Consider the following 23796-nt stretch of genomic DNA (forward strand, 5'->3'; position numbering starts at 1 on the left):
ATCATGGAGCTAATAAACAAGAATATAGGGAATCTCCAAATTCTGGATCCCACACAGTTTGGTTTTGTGAAGTGTAGATCATGCCTGCTCATCTTGGTTGACTTCTTTGATTCAATCACCAGAGATGTGGATGAAGGCAAGGTGGTTCATACAGCCTACCTTGATCTGGCCAAAGCCTTTGATAGCATTCCCCACTCAGGAATCATAGAAAAACTCACTAAGCTAGGCATCAACCCCTATATCACTAGGTGGGTTGCAAACTGGCTCACAGATAGAACCCACAGTGTGAAAGTAGCTGAATACAAGTCAGACTGCTGACCAGTCACGAATGGAGTCCCACAGGGATTGGTCCTGGGTCCTCTCCTGTTTGGTATCTACTTCTTAAAAGTCCAGGCCAACACGAAGGGACTCTGGCTGACAAAGTTCGCAGATGATTGCAAGTTGGGAGCCATTATTAACTCCCCAACTGATGCTGACATCCTACAGAAAGGCATCACTTGAGACCAAAGACTGGTGTCAGAACCATGGCCTTAAGCTCAATGCCAAAAAATGTGTCATCATCCCCATTGGGAAAAAAACACTTCCCATGAATTACCACATCGATGGTAGTCCACTGAACACATTAGGCATTACAAGAGATCTGGGAAAACAGGTTGAGAGCAACTTCTCTTTTGATCACCACATTGCCACTGTGGTCAGAAAGTCCTTCCATGTGACACATCTCATTACTAAGGGTTTTGCATCCAGGAAGAAAGAGGTCATTGTCTCCCTCTGCTCTTCCCTCATTAGGCCAATCATCGAGTACAATGCCCCATTTGGCATGTACCTCACTAGACACCTGCAACAACTGGAGAGACCACAAAAGTACCTCACAAAGAGGATCCTAGGCCTCTTATATGGACAGTCTCAAAAAACTCCAACTATTCTCTGTCTCATATTGCCTACTTAGAGGCGATCTCTGCTTGAAGTACAAAGCCATGCCTGACCCAGCTCTGTTAGAAATGCCACATCTAAAGAAATCCCAATTCCTCAGCACCACACTCTCCAGAGACCTCAACCTCATTACCGCAATCAACAGAACATGCTGGAGGGACAGTTTCATAACCCAGAGACTGCCCATGCTATGGAACAGACTTCCCATACATGTCAAACAGAGCACCTCATTGGCCCTCTTCAAGAGAAATCTTGATGAGTGGATGGGAAATAGAAAATTCACCCCAGGGATCACTCCAGTGGCTCTACTCGACAGAGGCACTGGGAACTAAGGTCGGGTGGCACAATGTCAGGGTAATCCTATAGGCTAGACTTGTAAAGGCTCCAGGGCCATTAGCCTAGTACACACTTATGAACCTATATATTCTATATACACACACACACACACACACACACACACACACACACACATATATATATATATATATATATATATATATATATTTACTGTTGCTAAAATACACACAAAAAAAAAACAATAACCCCAAGTCTTAGAGGGGGGTCTTGGTCATTACAACTTGAGAAGAGAGAGTTGATGTGGCAACTGTCCCTTATTGTTGGCCAGGCTTAAATGACCATGTTTCAATTGCAAGTATCTTAAAATTAAAGGCACTGTTTAGATAACATTGACTTTAGAATTGTGTTTATTGCATAACTTATTTTTGAACTTGTATTCTGAATAAGAGCTGCATAATTTTTATGGTTCTAACTGGTTCTAACTGCTAGAAAGCATATTGTTTCTTGTGACTATGCCACAGATTTTAGGAACAGAATATATTATATTTCTTTAGACATTTTAACTTCATTTAGTAAATAGTAATGAATAGGATAGAATATATTTATACACAAAGTTTTTGATATTCATTCATCTTGTTATGTATTTTTTATATGACTTTTGAGAATATTTATGATTTTACTTAATTGGTTTACTAGTAGTTTATCTTTTCTTAGGTTAAATTCTGTATTAAGAGTATATCACTTTAAATCACCCAAGTTAGGTGCATGTGACTTTTGGAGCGCTATTTAAATGCCTGATTTTATAACTTGTATTTTTATCTGATGCAGTCCTGTAGATAACAGGATGAAAGCACTTATTCTATGGTATCAAATTAATTTATGCAGAGCCTTTTTCAATGGCTGTGGCCTCCTTTTATGGATTTACTTGGTCTTTTGGTCCTTGTTTGTTTTTGGAAGTCTGCTGTACCTGGCTGACGTAAGTCCATAACAAACTCAAAACAAATCACACTAGTGGAATCCTAACCTTAATTGGGTATATAACAAATGGAAAAAAAGACATGGAGAAAATCAGGAAGAGCAACTCCCATTTATCGAACCCAAGCTAAGCTTTTACACAGGGTTACCTGATTCACAATTGAAACACAGCATTTTTTTTTTGCAGCTAAGCTGTGTCATAAGGACACAGTCGACAATTCTATTAAAGTGGGGGGGATGCTCACCCTATGGAGCTGGCACCCTGCACCTTTGATCTCAGATGTTTCATTCTGATCAAATAAATGAAGAAATGTATAAATAATAGCAACTGCTGTCAGACAAATACAGTGCAAAGCATTACATTTCCTCATGCATGCACACACCCACACACACACACACACACACACACACACACACACACACACACACACACACACACTCATGAGCTTCTAACTACTTCTTCAGGTACTAGATTTAGCTCTACGTTTTTTTCCTATCACTATCTGCAGCTTTTTAAGAGCCACATTTAGTGGGGGTGGGGAGGAAATGGTAGGTCCTTGTAACTACTGTTGCAGTTACTTGCATTATTTTATTTTTATTGTATCTTATTTTTCCCCACTCATTAATTGTGTGTTTTTAAAAAGCTGCAGTAAGTGTGTGTGTGGGGGGGGGTGTTGGGAGGAGAAATGTAGGCTCCAGTAAGGAATTTCTGTCTCAGCACATGAATTTCATGCCAGAATAAGCACATTTCTTTCTAACATCATCCTTTGGATTGATGAGTGCTCAGTGAGGGTCACTGATTTTCCAAGCCCATTTTCAAGTGAACATTATTGTACCTTAGACCAGATGAGTTGTAATGACATTTATAGGTTCATGGTTGTTTAATCAGCTAGCAACCACAGGGGCATTTTTAAGCCTAGCAATTCATTCCTAATCTCTGACAAGTTCTGGTACTCTTGATAAGTGTAAGCAGGGGCTTGGGAGATAAGACATTTACAAGCAGAGGCCTGGGAGATGAAACATTTACTGACTTCTTGTGTTCATTAGAGACATAGGTGCCAAACCAGGGATGATGTTCCTGTTCCCCATCCAAATAACCAACTTACACTTAAACTGGGTTAAGGAAGAACTCTACTTCACAAGGAGGGGGAACCTGCTCCAGAGAAGGGATAGTATCTGCGATACATACCCATCTCTCCAGCAGGTCCTATTTATATCACAGGCAAGGTTTAAGTCTTTAGAATGGGTAATTCCGGTGCTGTTTGTTTTGTGGATATGCAGGGGTCTGACAGTCCCTTCCTTGAATGCCAGGTATAGAGCTCCCTTCAACAGCCTGTAGGGAACATAATACAGGGATGGGGCTTTGAGGCAGTCTGCATAGAAAATGTCTTTATGTCCTGTATTCTTTTAGTGAGAAACCTCTGTGGATGTTCCAATTGTTGGATATGCCTGGTTAGATATATACCAAGGGGAGCACTGTACTCAATGACACATATGATTAATTCTGAATACAGTGGAATAATGATTTCCTTGGACCTAGATGCAATACTTCTGTTTGTAAGTTGTACAACATAAAATGATTTCCTCACTACTGTAGACATGTGATAGTCAAAGGCTAGATTACTGTCTATGTGTGTCCCCAAGTCCATGACTACTGGGTCAACTGTTAGGCATGTATTGTCAATATGGCAGTTTCCAAGAGTGGATGACTTCCTAAAGGGTACTGTTATGTATTTCTTGGCATTTAGTTTTAGTCTATGGCTCTGACAGCAGTTATTTGTCTGTGTCAGCCCTTCCTGGAGAACATTTGTGTCTATGGGGGATTCAATGACATCATCTAATATGCAATCATCTACACATTTAGTCAGCCAGAGGCCAATGGCATTGACCTTGATTTCAGAGAAGTAAATGCCAAAAAGAAGTGGTCCTAGGACTGATCCCTGAGGGACTCTGCTTGTAGCTGGTTTCTTTTTAGAGATGGATTCCCCAACTCTAATTTCATGGGTCCTCATACCTCTCAACCTGGAAACATCAAAAATCTGGACAAGGCCCATGAAAAATAGGTACAAATCTGTGTGCTGATTAACATAAAATTTGCATACATAATTACATAACCCCACCCACTCCAGTGAAATTGTGGGATATCAACTTTCAAATGCAAACTGAAGAACAGACCACCAAAATATGGCACCAGAGTCCACCTGCAGCCATTCCAATGTCCCATTACCTGTCTATTTCGCCCCATTTACCATAAACATTAATGAGTGCATACTGCTTCACTTCTACAATGATTATTTGTTTTTTATTTTTACATTTTATAGCACAATGCACAAACACTAAGACATCTGCTAAACAAAGCTGCTAAACAAAGCAATACTGTCTCACAATGAAAAACAGACTTGGCATTAAAACGTCTCTGCCATTGAAACTCACATTCATTGAAACAGCATTGAAACCTACACACCACATCCGAAGAAAATGCATCTGACCAGTGGTGGATAAAGATTACCTTTTGGCTGTTTTCAAATCATTGGCCCCTTGCACACGAAACAAGAAGAATACATGTGTTCTTTGATGCATCTTCCTGACTTTATTAAATTATATTCTTTGTATAATACAGCACACTTGTTAGAGCACATTTTAAACTTATTGTTTGAACATTTTTCCAGTAGGCAATGAAACAAAATGCATGAACCAATAATGACAAAACTGTCCAATTCAGAACATGTCCATCATAAAAGTCTACTTCCACACCCACACAATATAAATAAATATATATATATATATATATATATATAAAATGATAGTAGTGTAAGCCATAGGCATCTTGCACAGCTTCTCGTTCTTATTTTCAATTTCAGTTGTTTTTGTTTTTTTTTGGGGGGGGGGCAAACATTTTGGAAAGTTGTTAAAATAAACTGTTTTGTTACCACAATGCACTTCACTGCCAAGTCTTGAACCCAGGATCCTGTGCACTATAGTCAGAGCAACATACTACTATGCCAAATCAGCAGTTTTCTGAAAGGAACTGGAAGACTGAAACTTAAATGGCTATCATTTAGTGAATTCAGTTCTCACTTCTCACCATAGCTCTAGTTTCAACCTCTTAGCACACAAAAACTGGACAAAGCCAATAATGGGGGAATACAGCCCCAAAATAGGGACAAATTTCAAATACTGATCTTATAAACTTAGAAAATTGCTAGAATAAAAGGTTTTGTGTTATCATTTAGTTTCTGAAGAATATCATCATCATCTTCTTTCAGCTGTTCCCATTAGGGGTCACCACAGCGGATCACCTGTTTCCATTTCTTCCTGTCCTCTGCATCCTGCTCTGTCACACCAATCACCTGCATGTCCACTCTCACCACATCCATAAACCTTATCTTAGGCCTTCCTCTTTTCCTGTTACCTGGTAACTTCATCCTTAGCATCTTTTTCCCAATATACTCAGCATCCCACCTCAGCACATGTCCAAACCAACGTAATCTTGCCTCTCTGGCTTTGTCTCCAAACCTTCCAACCTGGGCTGACCCTCTAATATACTTATTCCTAATCCCATCCACCCTTGTCACACCCAGTGCAAATCTTAACATCTTTAACTCTGCCACATCCAGCTCTAACTCTTGCCTTTTTGTCAGTGCCACTGTCTCCAACCCATATAACAAATCTGGTCTCACCACCCTCTTGTAGACCTTCTCTTTCACTCTTACTGGTACTCGTCTGTCACAAATCACTCCTGACACTCTTCTCCACCCAGTCCACCCTGCCTGTACTGTGTTCTTCACCTCTCTTCCACACTCACCATTACTCTTTTTGATCCCAAGTATTTAAACTCATCCACCTTCACCACGTCTACTCCTTGCATCCTCACCATTCTTCTATCCTCCCTCTCATTCACACACATATATTCTGTCTTAGTCCTGCTGACCTTCATTCCTCTTCTCTCTAGAGCATATCTCCATCTCTCCAGGGTCTCTTTCCCTACTCTCACTACAGATCACAATGTCATCTGCAAACATCATAGTCTATGGGGACTCCTGTCTGATCTCGTCTGTCAACCGGTCCATCACCATTGCAAATAAGAAAGGGCTCAGAGCTGATCCTTGATGTAACCCCACCTCCACCTTAAATGCATCCATCACTCCCACCGCAGACCTCACCGCTGTCACACTACCCTCGTACATATCCTGTACCACTCTTACATACTTCTCTGACACTCCTGACTTCCTCATACAATACCACAACACCTCTCTAGGCACCCTGTCATATGCTTTCTCTAAGTCTACAAAAGCACAATGCTACTCCTTCTGACATTCTCTGTACTTCTCCATCAACACTCTCAGAGCAAACATCGCATCTGTAGTGCTCTTTCCCGGCATTAAACCATACTGCTGTTCACTAATCATCACGTCCCTTCTTAACCTAGCTTCCACTACTCTTTCCCATAACTTCATGCTGTGACTTATCAATTTAATCCCTCCTTCTGTAGTTACTACAGCTCTGCACATCACCCTTATTCTTAAAAATCAGTACCAAAACACTTTTTCTCCATTCTTCAGGCATCAGCTCACTTTCTAAGATTTCATTAAACAATCTGGTTAAAAACTCCACTTCCATTTCACCTAAACACCTCCATGCTTCCACAGGTATGTCATCTGGACCAACAGCCTTTCCATTTTTCATTCTCTTCATAGCTATCCTTACTTCCTCCTTGCTAATCCATTGTACTTCATGATTCACTATCCCTACATCATCTAACCTGCTCTCCCTCTCATTCTCTTCATTCATCAATCCCTCAAAGTACTCTTTCCATCTCCTCAACACACTCTCCTCATTTGTGAGTATGTTTCCCTCATTATCCTTTATCTCCTTTACCTGCTGCACATCTTTCCTAGCTCGGTCCCTCTGTCTAGCCAATCGGTACAGGTCCTTTTCTCCCTCCTTAGTGTCCAACCTTTCATACAACTCTTCATATGCCTTATCCTTAGCCTTCGCCACCTCTCTCTTTGCCATGCCCCTCATCTCCTTATACTCCTGTCTACTTTCTTCATCTCTCTGACAGTCCCACTTCTTCTTTTCCAACCTCTTTGCCGGTATACTCTTCTGTACTTCCTCATTCCACCAGTATGTCTCCTTGTTGTCCTTTCTCTGCCCCGATGTGATATCGAGCACCTTTCTAGCCGTCTCCCTTACTAGCTCTGCTGTAGTTACCCAGCTATTTGGTAACTCTTCACTGCCACCCAGTACCTGTCTTAACTCATCCCTGAACTCCACCTCACAATTACCCTTTTTCAATTTCCACCATTTGATCCTTGGTGCTGCCCTCACACTCCTCCTCCTCTTCTTGATCACCAATGTCATCCTACAAACCACCATCCTATGCTGCCTAACTACACTTTCTCCGGTCACCATTTTACAGTCTCCAATCTCCTTCAAACTGGCCCTCCTACATAAGATATAATCCACCTGTGTGCATCTTCCTCCACTCTTGTATGTCACCCTATGCTCCTCCCTCTTGTTAAAATACGTATTCACCACAGCCATGTCCATCCTTTTCGCAAAATCCACTAGCTCTGACCTTCTGCATTCCTTTGTTTAACACCATACTTACCCATCACTTCCTCATCCCCTCTGTTCCCTTCACCAACATGCCCATTGAAATCTGCTACAATCACCACTCTCTCACCCTTGGATGCAGTCATCACCACTTCATCCAATTCACTACAAAATTTTTCTTTCTAATCCACTGCACACCCAACTTGTGGAGCATATGCACTAACAACATTCATCATTAAAGTGTGAAATTCAAATGCTTGCCATTATTTAGTGAATTCAATCCTTCAGTGATTTGCCACAATCCTGAAAACCACAGATTTTGAGAAACAGATCAAAAATACGGGGCTTTAATTCACAAGTGGAATTCAATCCTTCAGTGATTTGCCACAATCCTGAAAACCACAGATTTTATGAGGAGCAGATCAAAAATATGATGCTTTAATTCACAAGTGGTGGTGGCTAGGGACTTTAGGCTCTTTTTACCCTGTACCCAAGGTAAGGGTTTGAGCCTGAGAATTACATTGGGGGCATTTTCACACACACACACACACACACACACACACACACACACACACACACACACACACACACACAGACACTGGCTCGCAGATAGAAGCTCCATTTGAAATTGTAGACACTCTCTCTTCACAGAATAAATAAAAATATGTTTCCTACTATTTGAAATTGCTGCCGCAAAAGAGAAGTTTCCTACTTCAGCCGAATCTTGTTCACCTCTGCCTCGCCGGCTCGCAGATAGAGAAAAGCTCCATTTGAAATTGCAGCCACAAGAGAAAAGATCAAGATCCATACCAAAACTCTTGTAACTGTTTCATACCAATCGTGCACATGATGACGTCAGCTGAAAACAAAACAGGGAAAATAAATTAAAAATAAAACTTGGAAAAAGTCGAAAATGAAGGTGTGGCACCCCATTATTTGGACCCCAAAACTCAGTAAAAAATGAGTAATTTGGTACGGTTGGGAGGTATGTCCTGTCTGTGAGCCAGATGGCTATCGACTGGGTGACATAAGGGTTTGTACCTAATCTCTTGAGAAGCTTCTGCCTGCAAGCCATAGACCATAAGTTTTTCAAAATTTAAATCCTATCTCTGAATGAAGCTATAAAAGGACTTCTTGAATAATTAAGTCAACTGCTGGCTGTGGTGAGAAGCTTTTCAGCTTGTACTGAGTCAGTATGTTAGTATAGTTCAGAAAACAGGACAATATCAGTATATCATCTGTTCAGATCACAAAAAGCTGTAAACTATGGAGCACTTCACTTACAATAACCTTTTAATGTAGTACTAGCAAAACAAAATAAATGCTGAACACTTTTGTTAAACAAAGTTGAGCATGTTCATTCTATTTCAAATCAGGACTTCATCAGACAATTAATGCAACTTGTAAAAAATTATCAACAGTAAATTAAACTCCTGTCGTGCAATTAAATCAATAAAATGTCATTCTGTTTAACATTGTTGAACATTTATAATTGTGTACACAAAAATATTTTAATCTTTAGGCTTTTAAAAGCATTTTGTGTGAGGAGTAATAGTATCCTCCAGAAGTAACTACAAATGTGTTACTTTAATCGACAAAGAAATGAAAAAAAATGCATATTTTGCACTTGCACTTTTTCCATAAATACATGTTTTTGCAACATTTATAAAGGAATTATGCATTAAGAAGTCCATGGAGCAAAGCAGGATAAAGGCATATGTATTACTGCACTGGGACTGAGATGACCCAGAAACTTTTATCATGTTTTCCATTTCAAAATGAGCAAGCTTTTAGTAGTAGGGCCTGCTTGGTGTTGTCTGTAGCACCTACCAAAGATGCTAGAATTGACAAGAGTGCATAATTTACAAAGATGAATAATAAACTAACAAACTTTCATTTTATTTAATCAAGGTAGAGCATAATAATCTTTCTTGACCATATTCAAGCTCAGCATACAAGAAATACAACCAAAGAAATTAACTTTAATCAATATGACTACTACAGTAGTAATGTAAGAGCAAGCTTGCAAAGAGATGGTTCATGTGACTCTCCTTCTTTTAAGCTTTTGGGAGTTGAATCTGCTCCACATAACAAAGTGATTACCACATAAATGAATTTTTGCTGGCTTTCTCTTCTTATGAGGAAAAATCCCCCATCTTCTAAGGTCATATTTATTTATTGACTTCTACTAGCATTCTTGCATTTGTTGTTGCTTATACTTAAAAAATGTATGCCTGCATGAGTTCCAGCAATTATTTCTCATTTATGCTTTTGTTCAGTTTTCTCGGTGCTGAGATAATGTAATCAGTCTCTGAATATAAGGCAATATTCTCTTAAGAGTTTTTATCATTTTGTTTGCAGAGCTATGGTTTTGCATTACATAGGATTTTATTTGATCAGCAGGGGTAAACCTACATGTTTTACACACCACTTTCGGCCATCTTTTGTGCAAATCTCAAATTTCAGTGATCTCATGTACTTTTTACCCCGAAGTTGTAAATTTCAAACTCTGTTTTTTTTCTTTTTTTTCAAAATAATTGGTCAGGTTTACTTTAACAACAAAGTATTCGGCTGGTTTAGCTAGTTCATCTGCTATGGTGTAACAACTGTCACCAACCCTAATGAAGCATAGTTTTAATCTAAAGTTCCCTGTCATTTTGTTGCAACCACACAGTTTTAAAAACATTGTACTCACTTATGTCATTTTGGATCAGGTACAGGTTGTTCCCTATCCAAATCAAATGGTGGCAGGTCTGGTTGCTATTATGACATTGTGTAATATTATTTTCAATTTTTTTTTACCTTTACAGTACATTTCGTAGTCATACTTCATTGCCTAAGACTTCTAGGTATCAGAGCTCTCTTTGCTGATAATGTTATATTATATATTACAACATATGCATTATACGAAACCAGTCCTTTTCTATTCTTTCCTGTCTGTGCCACTTGACTTGCACTATAGTATAAACACTGTAGACTGTAAACTTCTTTGCTGTACATAAATGATTTTTTTTTCAAATAAAATTAACTTAGTTTTTGTTGTCTTCATTTATTTTTAAACAAAGGCATTTGTAAGTTATTTTCTTGAATCGAGTTTACTGAAGTTCCTACACATAATTTGGCAATATGGTCTAACAATATCCTTGACTGGAACTGTATTGCTTTCATCATTACCAGTTGAAAACAGAGTATTAAGACCAAGAAGTGGGAGTTAAACAAAGTATCATCCAAGCAGATGTCTGACACTACAAGTGTAAAAACGCAGTCTAAGGCACATTTTACACATTGCACATTACAATGATCAACAGACCTACAGAATAACAACTGTTTTGTAAGAAAACTGTTGAAATAAAATGTAGCCGTAGCCTTTAGCTGTCACATTTTTATACTCTAAATCCTTATAATTCAACAACCTAAGTACAACTGCACTTTTATTACTATTCAGTTCCATATTGTCGTTCTTTATTGGAACCCTGTGCTTGTGAATGAAATGATATAACCTAGTAGCAGCTTTTGCTTAGGATGGTATTGGAATAATTAGTATGAAAAAATCCAATAAATCTGCCCCCCACCCCAATAAGCTACAGTAAGTCCTGCTTTACTTCTAGTGCAGGTGCAGTGCATTGGAAGCTAAGGAGCAAAAAAAAAGCTTTGAGCTTTGGTTGGTCCCCATGGTCATCATCAGGACTCTGATCAATCATAGCATTCCTGGTCTAGGTACAGATTATCATAACAGTAGTTGGAATATTGATTTTAATTCATTATTTGTAAGTTCCTGGTGCATTGTCTAAAACCAGTTTATAAGTGGATAATAGATGCATAGGGCATCTGGAATGGGTAATAACACAAAGCTATACCGAAGTGAGAAGAAGACACTTTAATTCATTACCTGGTAGATTATCAAAATGGCATATTTATTTCTGATTTTTGTTATAAGGGAAAAACTACATAAGTAATTCAGACCTCACAAAATTAATATTACATTTCCAACCAATCAGAGATATATTTTAGATGCACACTATCACCATAGCATCATATGAATTTAAACATCACTGTTAAATATTCTCTGATGCTTAAGTCAGAAAATTATTATGCAATATGATTCCTTTAAAAAAACTGACCAGTTCCACCCCACAGCAGTCTTCAGCACACCAGCAATGTTGGATCAATCTGATGAATAGTTAGATAGAGAAAAGAATCATCATGGCATAGAATGGGCTCACATAATGATGCAGGATAGTAATCAAGCTCAACACAACCAGCAATTGGAATGTCCACAGAGGTTTATCACTAAAGAAATATAGGACATAAATAACATGTCCTATGAAGACCACCTCAAAGCCCTATCCCTGTATTCTGTTTCCTACAGGCTGTTGAATAGAGAGCTATGCCTGGTATGCAAGGCACCATTGGCCCACTCTGATGGATCTCCTTCATATCCACAAAACAAACAGCACCAGAATTACCCATTCTAAAAACTTAAACCTCCCCTGTGATATAAATAGGACCTGCTGGAGAGACAGGCATATATCCCAGAGTCAACCCCTTCTCCAGAACAGGCTCCCTATCCACATGAAGCAGAATTCCTCACTATCCCAATTCAAGTGTAACTTGGACAACTGGAACAGGAACCAGACCAGGCTTCTAAATGGTTCATCTCCCAGGTCTCTACTTATAAATGTTTCACCTACCAAGCCCCTGCTTATACGACCAAACATATCAAAACTTGTCAGAGATTTGTGATGTATGGCTAAACTTAAAAAGGCCTCAGTGGTTATTAGCCTAGTACACATCTTGTAGTTAATGTGTTAAGAGACTAGACTGATCATTTATGCAATGAAAATAGCATTTTATGACTACTTTGTGGGTATATATTCTTATCCTTCTGATCATAAATACATATGCTAAATATTGTCAAGTCCGCCTGAGGACATGCTTCCATATTATACTGTATACATAATACAAACAATAAGGCAAGACATGCAAGTTAACAACTGGAAAAAGACAGAGAATGTGTTTTGCCACATTTGTTTCCTTATACAACAGAATAAATTCTTAGGAGGGAGAAGGGGACTTGAATTATATTTAACATACACTAATTTTTCTTAGTGTATTAATGCATGAAGCGGTATCATTTTTAAGTTACTAAATTATTAGAAAGGAACTGGTTGATTTCCTTACACCTAATCTGTCTACTGCATTGTTTCATGTTTTCCTGAACGTCTAGAAACTTCCATAATTCTAGTGGGCTGTGCTTGGGATGTGGCTTGTTATAATTCTAACTCCGCTTATCTTCGTGTGTTGGGAGTACCCAATTGTTTTGAAACAAGGCACAGGAAATAGATCTGCCTGTGAAGACTTATATATATCCTCATTTGCATATACCACATTTGGAATAATGCACAACTTCTGCTCGAATGCTGGGCATACTGGTTATAGGACAATACTCTGGGTAGCAGCTAAAATCAGCATACATTGTTTTAGAATCTGGCTAGTATTTTACAGCACACTTACATACTGATTTTAATTAGTTAAACAAGCCACGATAAATTATAACATTGTAGACATGTCTGACAGGTATAAAATACTACACCATGATAGTGCTTTCCATATTAAGCATTTATATGTGTCTAGGTAATGAACAGAGACAGCTAAAAATATAGTATTAGCTTTTTTTTGTTTCAAGAAGAGAAATTTTAATAATATTGAAGATAATCAAATCTTAAGTGCTCAAAGTTCCTCAATATATGTGCAGTTGTCAAATTTCTAAAGATATGGATCATAGTTAATTGCAGCTTGAACCAAAGCAAGACCTAAAGCTCTGTTGTACATGCACTATTCACATAACTGTAACACCCAAAGCAGTACATGTAAATTTTATGTCTTATATACTTACAACAGTTCTTATTACAATATGATATTATTCCTATAATGGGTGACTTTCATATAACCATAATAAAGACAGAAGAAGGGGAAGCATCAATGCAGGTAATATAAAAACTACTGCCCGTATTTCTAAGAATGAAAGATTTTCAAAGAGAAGTTTGACCAGTTTTTCTAAGAATTCAATAAAGCTTATGACTCATCAGAAACACCAGTACATCTCTTAATGTATTCCTGAAAGGCCCTCCGTGAATGCAGCACTGAAACAATAGACTAATTCTCAGAAAAAAAGGATGAGCAGCTCAAATACTTAACTATAATATTTACAGTTAGCAGTCAGGTGGCTGTCATTGTGTGTTCTTCATCAATTTTATGCATCTGTTGAAAGTCTGAATCGAAGTACTGACCAGTATTAAAATTACTCTGGCTCTAAATAATCCTAGATTGATTTATTATTCCATGACAACCTGAGCCTGTGGCAGACAAGCAAAGAGACTAAAGTTAAAATTCCTGAAATCCAGAATGAGTGAAATATATTAATCCCCTGAAAAAAAAAAACATTTATCTATGTGATAACAGTTTTAAAGTATCAAATCTCTTGTGCTGGTGGTGATCACAGTAGTAACAAGTTAAACAGGGTAGACTGACTTCCCTGACCCTAGCATTATTTTTGTTTCATTTTTACTTTCACAAGTAGTATGACTTGACTTCAAGTGCATAAAGGAATGGAGCTATAATTACCTATTTTATATTTCTGCTGCACTCTGGTTTAATCACTGCAAAAATGGTGCGCGTGTTTGAGCGATTGATAATAAATGTGTAAATGTTTGTTTGCCCTTAGGTGCAGACTGTCTGAATGCTATCAAGTTGACAAGTTTGTATAAGTATATACTATTAGAACTGCTTAGTCAAATAACCACACACAAACAGTAACCGCATGCTGTGAAAGTGCGCCATCATAGTTTTGGTCCAAAATCTCTATGAAGTGTGAACTGCTAGCCAAATAATGTTTCTCTGAGGACTTTATATTTATGGGATTGTTGGAGGAGAAAGAATACTTACTATATTTTATTGAGCATTTATGGAGCATCCACTGAGGAAATATCTTGTATGATAATGTCAGTCATACTGCACATGGGCATTTCAGACATAATTATTTCCTTATAAAACACCGAAGGACCCACCAAGCCCTGCAGTCAGCACACCAATAACTCCAGCACAATTCTGTTAGTTAAAATAATGTTCCAACTGAACCAAACTTTAAAAGGCAGTTTAGCTGTAAAGTGAATATAAAAGTCCTCCACGAAATCCGATATAAAAGTTTTATTCCAACGACAAACAAAGACAGATTTAATCACGAGCGCTTTCGCCTGGTCATACCAGGCTTTCTCAAGTGTAACTGAATTAAAAAAGGAACAAGTCTTTGTACAAAAAGCACATTGCCTTAATTGGAGTTCAATTAATACATCACATTAATTGTAATGTGTTAAATTCATTGCAAACTGAAACTTTTAACCCCTTGAAATTCATTATACAAAAATATGTTTAAAAACTCGTTTGACTGTTGTAGGTACCCTTTAAAAACAGTTAATAATGAATTGCTCCGAAAATATTAAATGCTTGAAACTTGAATTAAAAAAAAACTTATTATAATATTACTGACATTTTAAATATACCTGAAAAAGTTAAATAATTAACTAATATTTGTTAAATAAAATGATTTCCAAAAAGTTTGACATGTAGTTGCCCATAAATATAAATATAAAAACAATAATTAAAAGTATACTGAATGGACTTGGACAGATTTGATATTTTAGTTCTTGATGGGACCCTTTGTGGCCAACACCTTTCATTGTTTAAATTTTATTATGCATACATTAAAATTGAATGAAACTGTTTAAAAAACCTTTAAACAAATAAAGTGCATAACAAAAAAATACAAATGAAAAATAGACGTAAGAAAGAGAAATTAAATAAATATGAACCTGAAACCAATTCTAGGGCATCATAGTGTGCTCCTTTTCTTTTTCAGTACTGGTGCCAAACTGGTAGCCTCATTTAGACCGGTATATCTTGTTGCATTTAACTGCAACTGCCAAATAAGTTCCCTAATAGCCAAGAGGGTTTCCCAATCCCCCCCCTTTGATCTTGCTGTATTTTGTCAATGACAAAGAACCTTATGGCCATATGTGGGCAAGTTAACGAATGCCTATAAAAGGCATTGGTGTCTTTGCCTTTATTGATATCATATTGGTGTTCGTATATTCTACGCTTGAAAGCCCTGTCCGTTTTGCCGACATAAAATGCCGGACAAGCCTGACATAGACCAATATAAACCACACCTGTGGTGTTGCATGTAAAATGCCCCTTGGCATGTAAAGTTGTGTTTCTTGCCCTACTTGAGCCTTGTAAAATGTACTGACATTGATTACACTTTCCACATGGAAATGTTCCCTTTAAGATTGATGTTTGTTTTTCCAAATTTATTTTTGCTGCATAGTCACCATTGGCCATAGGTTCCTTTTTTATCATTGGTTCCATAACTCTGATATTGGAATTATGTGCCAAGTGTATAGCAATGTGCTTTCTGAAATTAGCTCGATATCCACCTGTTTTTTATTCCAAATGTTCATTTCCAGCCTGTTCTCCAAATTTTAAGCTGGGGATAAGGTGGGATGTATGTGTATAGGCCTCTTAGGGAATGTCAGGAAACTCAAATTGTCTGTCCCCAACAGATGTTCTAAGTTTAGTTTTCTAATAAAAGCTTTAAGTCCATAATAACCTTGGTGATGTTACTGTTTCTCCTTGGTAAAAGATCAAAATAGGTATCCGTAATCTCTGTTACTAGAAATAAATCCCCTCTCTACTAAAAACATGTCTGTGTTCATCATGAACATCAATTTGGTAGTTATATCTCTTCTTGCCAAAATTGAGTAGAGCGTTGATGGAACTGTCTGTTATTGTTGGGAGGCATAGGGTACTGACTGCCTTCTCGATATTCATTGATGTCCTTATGTAGTTTTCCCTATATCATAATAATTTTTGCTTATTGCACCAAAACCAAAAAACAAAAGAAACCAAAACCAGTGCCAGAAAGGCTGAACTCCAATAAAACTTCTTCAGATAAAACACAAGGTGTAATAAAGGTCTATATACTAAGTAAATCAATTAATCATCAAAATGAATCAATCACATTCAATAAGCATATAATAATGACATTTAGTTTAAAGAAACATAACATAAAGCCCTGAATGGTCATAAAGTGTGGTATCAGAGATATATATACAATATACACAAATATATAAAAATATGTTAAAACTTTTTGAAATTATATAAATAATAAAAAAAAACAAATAATATTTATCATATGCATTCTTCTAAATATATATATACTACATGCCTTTAACTTAAAGTAAAAGGCATGATAGAGGTATAATCTGTAAGATTCTAGTGGTGCTTTGGATTGGGATGGTTATAATTCTAACTAACGCTTTATCTTCGTGTGTTGGGAGTACCCAATTGTGCACAACTTCTGCTTTGAATGCTGGCATACTCATTTATAGGACTCTACTCTGGGTAGCAGCTAAAAATCAGCATACATTATTTTAGAATCTGGCTTTTACAGCACACTTAATATTGAAGATAATCAAATCTTAAAGTTCCTCAAGATATGTGCAGTAATTTGATATGGATCATAGTTAATTGTAACTCTGTTGTACATGCACTATTCACATAACTGTAACACCCAAAGCAGTACATGTAAATTTTATATCTTATATACTTACAACAGTTCTTATTACAATATGATATTATTCCTATAATGGGTGACTTTCATATAACCATAATAAAGTAGAGAAGAAGCATCAATGCCCAGGTAATGTAAACTCCTGCCCGTATTTCTAGAATGAAAGATTTTTCAAAGAGAAATGACTCATCAGAAACACCAGTACAAATGTATTCCTGAAACCTCCTGTAGTGTGTTCTTCATCAATTTTATGCATCCTGTTGAAAGTCTGAATAAGTCCAGTATTAAAATTACTCCTTTAAATAATCCTAGATTGATTGTGCAGACACAAGCAAAGAGACTAAAGTTAAAATTCCTGAAATCACAGTAGTAACAAGTTAAACAGGGCAGACTGATTGCTACCCTAGCATTATTTTGTTTAATTTCACCATTGCAGAACAAAAATTATTATTTAGTACAATGTCCATGAATTCAATAATCAAATTGATAATACTGCTTTATACTGCAAAAAAATGCGCGCGTGTTTAGCGATTGATAATAAATGTGTAAATGTTTGTTTGTGTTTCGTCTAAATGCTATCAAGTTGTTTGTTGACAAGTTTGTATAAGTATATACTATTAGAAATAGTCAGTCAACACAAACAGTAACCGTGCATATGCTGTGAAAGTCGCCATTCATAGTTTTGGTCCAAAATCTATGATGTAGTGTGAACTAGCCAAATAATGTTTCTTGAGGGACTTTATATTATTTATTGTTTTGGGAGAAAAAGAATACTTACTATATTTTATTGAGCATTTATGGAGCATCCACTTAGGAAATATCTTGTATGATAATGTCAGTCATACTGCACATGGGCATTTCAGACATAATTATTTCCTTAGTTATGATGAATGAAATACTACACTTTCTCACACAAAAGCAAAAGCATCATGACTTTTTACTACTGCTTGCACTCCATCTTACATGTGAGCAGGCAAAAAATCATTATTAGGTTATGAAGCACATCCTGGTGAATGAGACACTTTTCAAATGCTATGAATCACTGAAATGCACCATTGTATATTTTCATAACAGTATTTTTCCAAGAGACTGTACATCTGAATCATCCTAGAAAGTCTGTGATCTTGTGCACACTCAAAATTTTACATTGCAAAACAGCCATAATTGACACTCTCATGTGATATAAATGTACCTCAGCTGCATAATCTGTATTAACAAACACTTTCCATTCTTACTAACCTAACCTCTCATCTTACTAACTATGTATATCGTTCAACCTGTCGTCACCCCACTCTTAGGGTGGACTTGTATTTTTTTATTTCCTAGCATACTAGACTATACTTCTAATATTTTCCTATATAAACTTGTTGTGTCTTTCGGCTTTTCCCGGACCGCTAATGATTGGCAGTTGATTTTTACGTACCGGCTTGCCAGGCCTGACGCACAACCTTCAACGAAGGTATGCCCATTCACGCATGTCTCCACGCAGAAGACGCTCTAGCTGAGAATCAAACCGGACAGCGTCTTACTGTGAGGCGACAATGCTACCGCAGCACCACCACCGCGGTATTTTCCTATATATACTGATTGTCTTATTTAATCATCATTTTTATTTATTTATTTATTTTTACATCACCGGTGTATTCTATGTCTTCCACTATCAAACTGTATGTATATGTTGTTGTCTTTCGGCTTTTCCTGGTTAGGGGTCGCCACAGCAGAACTCCGGTCCGCTAATGATTGGCAGTAGATTTTCACGAACTCCGAGGTGCCAGCTCAACGTTCAACCTTCAACGAAGGCACGCCCATTTACGCATGTCTTTCAAATGCCCACCCAAACATGGGGAGGACATGCAGACTCCACACAGAAGGCACTCCCCACACTCCAGCAGAGAATCAAACGGGAGAACCTCTTGCTGTGAGGCAACAACGCTACCGCTGCACCACCGCAGAAGTACAGACTGTATGTATATATCTTTTTTATTTATATTTGTACTAGTGTTTTATTTGATGTTATTCAATTCTCTGAAGCTTTTGTACCTGGGCCTCCACTGAAAATGGGTATTTGTTGCACAGTGGGACTTTTTCAGTAAACAAATGTCAATAAATAAATAAATACTCATCAAGAAGAACACTGCTAAAGTCAAGGAACAGCCATGCATTATATCATCTATTGGTAACATCAAAACCTCTGCTAGCATATGATCCATACGCTGATCTGAATATTGGAAATTAATGACTAAAGAGCTAACTGTGCCTAGAGCAAGAAAGACACCATAGATACAATAAAACATAACTAAATAAGGATACATATGCACAGAACACTACCCTTATATATTAGGCTGATAGCAAAATAAAATAACTTTGTCCTAACTTGTTGCAAGCCAATGTCCATTCATCTAACCATGCCCAATTTTAACCTTCCATTAAGTCAAGCAACTGTGAACAGCACTAGGTATCCACTCACCACCATTTTGTAGTGTAATATTCTGTGGGATTCTGGGGTTTTGAGGGTTAAGGTCATATGCTGAGCCAGGATATTTTGAATATGTGTTATTGGTTGCAGAGAACATCTGCATTCCTGACATGCCTCATCTGTTTTGATAGTGATGAAAAACTGTGTACCTTGGCCATTTTTATACCCATGATAAATATTATAACCCTTAAATACTTCATTACTAATACCTAATATTTTTGTATTTTTACAGGTCACCAGTGCCTAATCAACTAGAGCCACTAGAAGAAAATTCTCCCCTACAGAGCTGAAGGATAGTAGTTTAATGATTACCACACAGATGTGTTTTACCAACAATAGTATAATTTTAACATTGCACTCCTGAATGATTTACAAAGATGTTGGTTTGACTGACAGCTAACTGTGTATAATGTGAAACACAAAAAAGATTGTGGGCAGTATTAGTCTCCACATGCCAAGCTGGAGAATGGAATATATACAATTTCCTCCTTACTACATGCCTGAGTTGCTTGAGAACCAAAGATCAGATAGTTACTGGACTGTTGCACTCTATTCAATGTTATGAAAGCATGAAGAAATAATTTTGAGTCCTGTCAAATAAAAACAAAAAAGATGCATGCTTTCAGATGTACGTGATGTAGCAAGCACATGTGTGCACTTTATAGTAATCAGAAAATAATGAAAAACATTTTCTCAAAATACCACTTTGCACATACTGTATCTCAGCAAAGTAACACATATGAGTGTATTTTAAGGCAAAAGAAAACAATATTGGCCATGACTTAACTTATTAAAATGTATGCTTATGCTTTCAGTTTTGTAGTAAATGGCATTTATTTCCAGTGCACATACTTAATCACATTCCATAGTTGATTACCAGTTACCTTCTTCAAACCAAAAAATGCAACTACTGTCATAATATTACAATGCTTACAAGTGAGACGTAGGCCTGAAAATGACTATTTCCACAAAGTCAAGAATCAAATGCATGCCGGAAGATAGTTTCCACAGGAAGCAGGACATAGGTCAGTGAGGTAGTACTGTGGGCCAGAGGTAAGAACTCTGCCTCATGGTTTCACAGTCTGTGTAGAGTTATGCATGTTCTCACCAAGTTTGTGTAGGCTTTCTAAATGTGGGAGTCTTCTCCCAAAATATCATGGGTGATTAACTACCATACTATGTATGTATGCATGTATGTACACATATTGCATTTATCCTTGCCATTGCAGCCTGTGTTATGGCTGCAAAAGGCTCATATATATATATATATATATATATATATATATATATATATATATATATATATAGAGATGCCATTTATCTTGTCAATGAATAAAAAAATAAAAATTAATGCAAGAAACGTGTAAACTGCTGTAAGGAAGCATGAAATAATGCTATTGCTATGTAAAAAATGAAATGGAATGCAACACAAAATAACCAACTTCATTTGGATAGTTTATGATCCAAGTGGTGGATTTTAACAAAGCTGTGAAACATAAAATGTTCAGCCTTAGAAACATAAAACTATGACTGGCATAAAAGGCACTCATAGAATTTCCAAACAAAGATATCTGCATGTTTCTTTTGTTCTGGGTACATTATACTTTCTTTCATCAAGTCATAGAATATTAACTCCACAGATGTACAAAAAGCATGAACAGAACTTTATTTTCCAGAGTCCACCCTCAATGGTGCAATCAAACAAACACTCACACACACACACACACACACACACACACACACACACACACACACACACACACACACACACACACAAAACTGCAAGACAAAAAATGTGAATGACTTCCAAGAAACCTGCACACTGATCAATAAGTTGATTAGAGCTCGCCCAGTGTGAAAATAAGCCAACAAAAGCAAACAATTTGGGAAAAATTCAGCTGCTGACCAGCAAATATACTGCCTATATACCTACAAAGATGAAATTTGGAAAAATTAAGAGAAACTCTGCTAGATAAGTAGAAGAAAAAGCTATGTCAGGGAAGAATATTGCAGCTATTTTTCAAAAAGCAATTCAAGTTTTAGCTTTAGTACAGGAGATGGCTTCCAGTAATTTAGAGAAATAAATAAATAAATAAAATGTACTCAGTGGAATGAAAAAGACAAATAACAAAACACTTCGGAAAATACAGGAAGCTTTAAATAGCTATTCAGAAGAACAGGTAAAACTGTAAAAATCAGGTATTGGAATGATAAAAGTGTTGTCTGAACTTGATGCTTCTCAAGAAGAGGTGCTTCAAAAAATAGTAGAGGTAGAACACTGACCACACAGAGAAAACCTGAGATGTTCTGTTGCAACAGAGGAACTTGAAGGAACAGACTGCATTAATTTTATGAAAGTAAAAATAAGCAACTGGACTGCTGTTTCACTGCAGGATTTGTTAACTGAGAGGGCACATCATGTGTATACTTCAATTATGGTTACAAAAAAGCAGCCAAGACCTATATTAATACAGATACAACCGTGACAGCCGAAAGAGTTGTTCCTGAAAAAAAACTGTGGCAGAAGGAAATCTTATTACAAACTGGGGACAGCAGAGTGTTTTTGGAAAATCATTATTTAATGTACTCCAGGCAGAAGAGAAGCAAGTTTATTCCAACAATCTTTGAATGTTTAGAGGCAGATGATAGATTCAAGCTGCTGTATTCAGTTTTCTTCAAATTATTTTTCCTAGAGGAACAAATATATTTTAAGAGGCAGAACAGGTTATAGAGGGAACTCTGCTTCTTATTCTTCTGAAAATAACAATGTCCATAGAGAAACTTTGCCAGTGAAACATTTTCCCTTGTCCAAAAAGAGAAAATGCTTCACTGACAAAAAAAAGTATAGGAGCTGACTAGTAGAATCCAACTATTTTGGGCTTGAACTGGAGGCTGTTTTGTGGAGATGGAGTGGATCAGGAAGAAGAGCAGTAGCAATTTGAAATTAGTGAATATATGGAAGACTTTAAAGCATTAGTCCCTTTAGATATAGGAACAGACATTTGAAATCCAGCTGTTCAGTAAGAAGTGGCTGATAAAGACTGGAATTTTATTGGCTGTTTTTAACTGTAAATCATTTATCATGTTTTATGTCATTAATGTTTAGAAGGACACAGAAAGGAGTAAAAAAGTAACTGTACATAAAACAATTGTGTTCTTATTATTTATATAAAACTTTCATTAGGTAAATTGCATGTTATTTTGTGAAGCAGTTTTGTACAGTGTGCAGTTGGATATTTTAAATACAAGGTAGGTGAAGTCTTATCAGTGACTGTTGTATATGTTAAAGATATTAAAGAAAGAATGTATTTTTTTCATAGTTGTAAAGTATCCAGGCTTTACACTGCAGCAAGGTAAATAAAATAACAGAACCTAGTTGATGATATAATGTTGTGATCCTGGTCTGCTGTGGTGGGGGAATATAAAAGTAGGTGGATCACATTATATGCAAGATTAGGATAATAATTTCCCCTGTTTTTATACAGATGGCTATGTAGATTCAAGTCCTTGATATAAGGTTTATTCTTTTAAACAAATAGACTTGAAAAATAAGATAAAACGATGAAAGGCATTAAAATAGTAGCTCCTTCTTGTAATTGCAAAGTCATTAACTTTTTTTCTATTTGCAAAGGCTTTCAGTGGGAAACAAGAAGTTGATAGGTACAAACCTGAAAGTCTATTTTAGGCTGCTGTGAAGTACTGTGCCAGTTATATTGAAGTTGTTGCTTTCTTGATGAAACAGTTTGTTGAAAGCTTAAAAAAGCAAATGTGATATATATATGTTTGTACTGTAGTGAATCAGGTTTCATTCATGTCTGAATGAGGTTTGGGCAGAGTGTTTTGAGAGAAATTGACAAAGATTCTTTCATACATTTACAAAGTCAGTAGCTGCTTCTTGCTGAACCAACTGGTTTTACTTGAAGACAAG

General features: G+C 36.8%; 1 protein-coding gene across 1 annotated transcript in view; it reads left to right on the forward strand.

Annotated features, from left to right (window-relative positions):
• LOC122798319 (MFS-type transporter SLC18B1-like) overlaps positions 1–20682 on the forward strand; it is a 600458-nt gene extending 579776 nt beyond the window's left edge. Inside the window, exon 8 of the mRNA XM_044067153.1 lies at positions 20101–20682. Within this exon, the coding sequence (XP_043923088.1) occupies positions 20101–20158 (58 nt within the window). The 3' untranslated portion in view covers positions 20159–20682. The remainder of the gene's footprint in view (positions 1–20100) is intronic.
• Positions 20683–23796: the final 3114 nt, after the last annotated feature.

The sequence above is a fragment of the Protopterus annectens genome, chromosome 3.part1 (assembly GCF_019279795.1).
Source record: "Protopterus annectens isolate FY-2018-M chromosome 3.part1, PAN1.0, whole genome shotgun sequence".
NCBI lineage: Eukaryota > Metazoa > Chordata > Ceratodontiformes > Protopteridae > Protopterus > Protopterus annectens.